Source organism: Aplysia californica, unplaced genomic scaffold (genome assembly GCF_000002075.1).
Source record: "Aplysia californica isolate F4 #8 unplaced genomic scaffold, AplCal3.0 scaffold00563, whole genome shotgun sequence".
Taxonomy (NCBI): Eukaryota; Metazoa; Mollusca; class Gastropoda; order Aplysiida; family Aplysiidae; genus Aplysia; species Aplysia californica.
The window spans coordinates 521,050-523,930 of record NW_004797833.1 but is presented as its reverse complement, the minus strand read 5'-3'; the positions used below and the strand labels follow the sequence as shown (position 1 = coordinate 523,930).

At 41.7% G+C, this 2,881-nt stretch overlaps 1 protein-coding gene across 1 annotated transcript; it reads right to left on the bottom strand.

Moving 5' to 3' along the window:
* Positions 1-544: 544 nt before the first annotated feature.
* LOC106012916 (structural maintenance of chromosomes flexible hinge domain-containing protein 1-like) lies at positions 545-2,535 on the bottom strand. The gene is made up of 3 exons (XM_013087239.2): positions 2,367-2,535; positions 1,268-1,402; positions 545-787 (listed from the first exon to the last, which is right to left on the bottom strand). The coding sequence occupies exons 1-3, from the start codon at positions 2,487-2,489 to the stop codon at positions 545-547; spliced, it is 501 nt and encodes a 166-aa protein (XP_012942693.2). The 5' UTR covers positions 2,490-2,535.
* Positions 2,536-2,881: the final 346 nt, after the last annotated feature.

Sequence of the window (2,881 nt, the reverse complement as noted above, 5' to 3'; positions counted from 1 at the left end):
CGGAAATAGCAGTTCACAAGAGAGCGACAAACATACAAAAGAAGTAGAGGCAAAATGACGATAGTAAGGATGAGGAAAGAAAAAGCAGCCAAAGTCTGGTTATTTCCATAGCTTGATAATCCGTGGAAACTGAAAACTTACATTATTTGTGCCTTTAATTAATGTTTTTCAGTAAAGTCCACACAGAAATATTTTTTTAAATTAATATAAAAGGCCAGAAAAAGAAAATTAGAAAAAAATTGCTCTACAGTCAGAAAAATGCTAATTTCTTTGATTTCATTATTTTGACGAGTGCCTGATATCACGATACTGCCTCACATTTATTCAGTAGTGCTATCAACACAATTAGGTCATTTCAGGGAAATGTGATCAGTTTTTTTAAGTTGTTTTTTTGTTGTTTTTTTTATGTTGTTTATGCCCCACTGACTCAAAACTGAGATATTCAATAAAAATTCTCCCAAATCAGGACCAAATTCAGGCCTTTTGTCGTGTGACAGCGAAGCACTTAACCACTTCACACGGACACTGGTAGAATGTGTCAACTTTACTGACTAGAACAATCTCTGGGAAACCATGGAAAAAACTCAGGGTTTAAAGAGTTAAAATCCGATAAAAGTTTCAACTCACTGATATTCTCCAGCACAGATCCCGCCTCCATCTCCAGAGCCTGCCCAGATTTTATCTCCGTCTCTTTGCCGTTGAGTGAGCAGAAGAGCTGAAGCTGGGAGACACGGCCGCTGGGCTTGAGCCAGACCACCCTCTCCACTGGCTTGACTGTCTTCATGCCCTGAGAAGATGATGATACATGACATTTATATTTAGAGCGTTAAAACACCAATTAAAGCACACAGGCTCTGAGCCTTTTACAATACAATACAATGAACCACAGTTCTGACCAAAAGAAAAACCACTCCAAATATTTATCTTATTAATTAAAACACAGAAATGACTTCAGCTGACAATTGAATGAATCAAGTGCTTGTTGTTGTAGTAAGTGTTTTACTGCGCTTGCAACCCAATTAGGTCATATAAGGACTGAAGATTTGAGGTGTAAGTAGCTTAGTAGATAAAAGCACATTGATGCAATGACTGTCATTTTAACAAGAGGAAAAGCAAGTTTAGATTTAGTATTAGTAAGTTTTACAACATTTGCATTTTGAGAGGGTTACTTCCGGTGAAACGCTGAGCGCTTCTAGGGTTAAGGGTTCAGATAGTTTCCCCTCACTAGCCACTGGTCAGTTCTGGCAACAACAAAAAAAGGACATACCACAATCTCTATCCGGGCGGTCAGCTGCAGCTCCCCGGCCATCTTCTTGACTATCAGGGGCGGACCGGTCAGTGTGGCCGAGCCACTGGCAGAGCAGTCGCACGAGTAGTTGGGCAGCCCCCCGCCGCCGGCAAACTGATGAACACACACAAGATCGTGAATCGACGGATTGTTAATGTTTTACGCTTCCATCTACACAATTTAGGCCTGTACCGCCTGCAAACTGAAGAACACACACACAAGATCATGAATCGACAAATTGTTCATGTTTTACCCTCCCATCGAAGCAATTTAGGCCCGTACTGCTCATAAACTGAGGAACAAACACAAGATCGTGAATTGACGGACTGTTAATGTTTTACACTCCCATCGAAGCAATTTAGGCCCGTGCTGCTCGTAAACTGAGGAACACACACAAGATTGTGAATTGACGGATTGTTCATGTTCTACGCTTCCATCTACACAATTTAGACCCGAACTGCCTGTCAACTGAGGAACATACACAAGATCGTGCCAGATTCAAAGGATTGTTAATGTTTTATGCTCCCATTGAAACAATTTAGGCCCGTACTGCCTGTAAACTGGCATAAGATCGTAAATTGACGGATTGTTAATTTAGGACACCTGAATAGACATAGAAGTCTTGAACATCTAGCTCTCACTGGCAAAATTGAAGGCAAACAAACGAGGCAAGGGTAGATCCTGACAGAGCAGCCTACTAAGGGAACTTAAACAAATGAGTAACGGGGAAAGATCAGAGAAACGTAGCTTTTTTAAGAGCATCTGAGCAAACGAATGAATGGAGAACCATGATCGTCGATGTCTGTCGCAGATCTGGCACTGGATGATCACAGATGATGTTCTACGCCTGATGGATTGTTGATGTTTTACACTCCCATCAACCAATTTAGGCCCCCACTGCCCGTAAACTGAGGAATGCACACCATTGTAAATTGAAGGACTGCTTCTGTAATACACTCCCATAAACATAATTTAGGCCTATACTGCCAATAAACTGAGGAACAGGGATCATTTTTAGAGTACTTCCAGGACTGACTGTGGTATTGCCCTCCAGCAAGTGAATAGATGACAGGCTCACCTTACAAAAGACATTCATCTTGGCTGCACCACACGTGACGTTCCCAGCAGGGTCGTGAACCTCCACAAAGAAGGAGGGCGAGGAACCGTTCTCCAAGGTCACCTCTGCGTCCGGCTTGACCATCAGTCGGGCAGGTGGACCTGAGTGTAGAGCATTTGTTTGTCTGTTTGTTTGTTTGGTTAACTGAGTAAAGAGAAGCTCATCGACACAAATAATGGTCATTTCATGCAGGGAAAAGGTAAGTTTAGTCTTAGTAAGAGTTTTACGGCACTTGCAACACAATAAGGTCATATAAGTGCCCAAGATTAGAGGTGTTACAAGAGAGTAACAAACACAAAAAAGGAGGAGAGACCAGGACGATAGATGTTTGATAGGAAAGAAGGAGCAAGCAGCACCAGAGCACCTGCCAACCACCCACTATGACCAATTCATGCCTGGGACGCCGCTAGAATTTGGTGAAAATAAGTAAAAATTTGCAAAATTGCATTTAATAATGATAATAATAATAAAAATAA

Bases quoted from the DNA above. Each gene is read 5' to 3' on its own strand.
- LOC106012916 (XM_013087239.2), bottom strand. From the start codon at position 2,489: ATGGTCAAGCCGGACGCAGAGGTGACCTTGGAGAACGGTTCCTCGCCC. The intron at 1,403-2,366 runs GTGAGCCTGTCA...TGTGTTCATCAG, and splicing joins AGATGAATGTCTTTTGTAAG to TTTGCCGGCGGCGGGGGGCT. The intron at 788-1,267 runs GTATGTCCTTTT...TCATCTTCTCAG, and splicing joins CCGCCCGGATAGAGATTGTG to GGCATGAAGACAGTCAAGCC.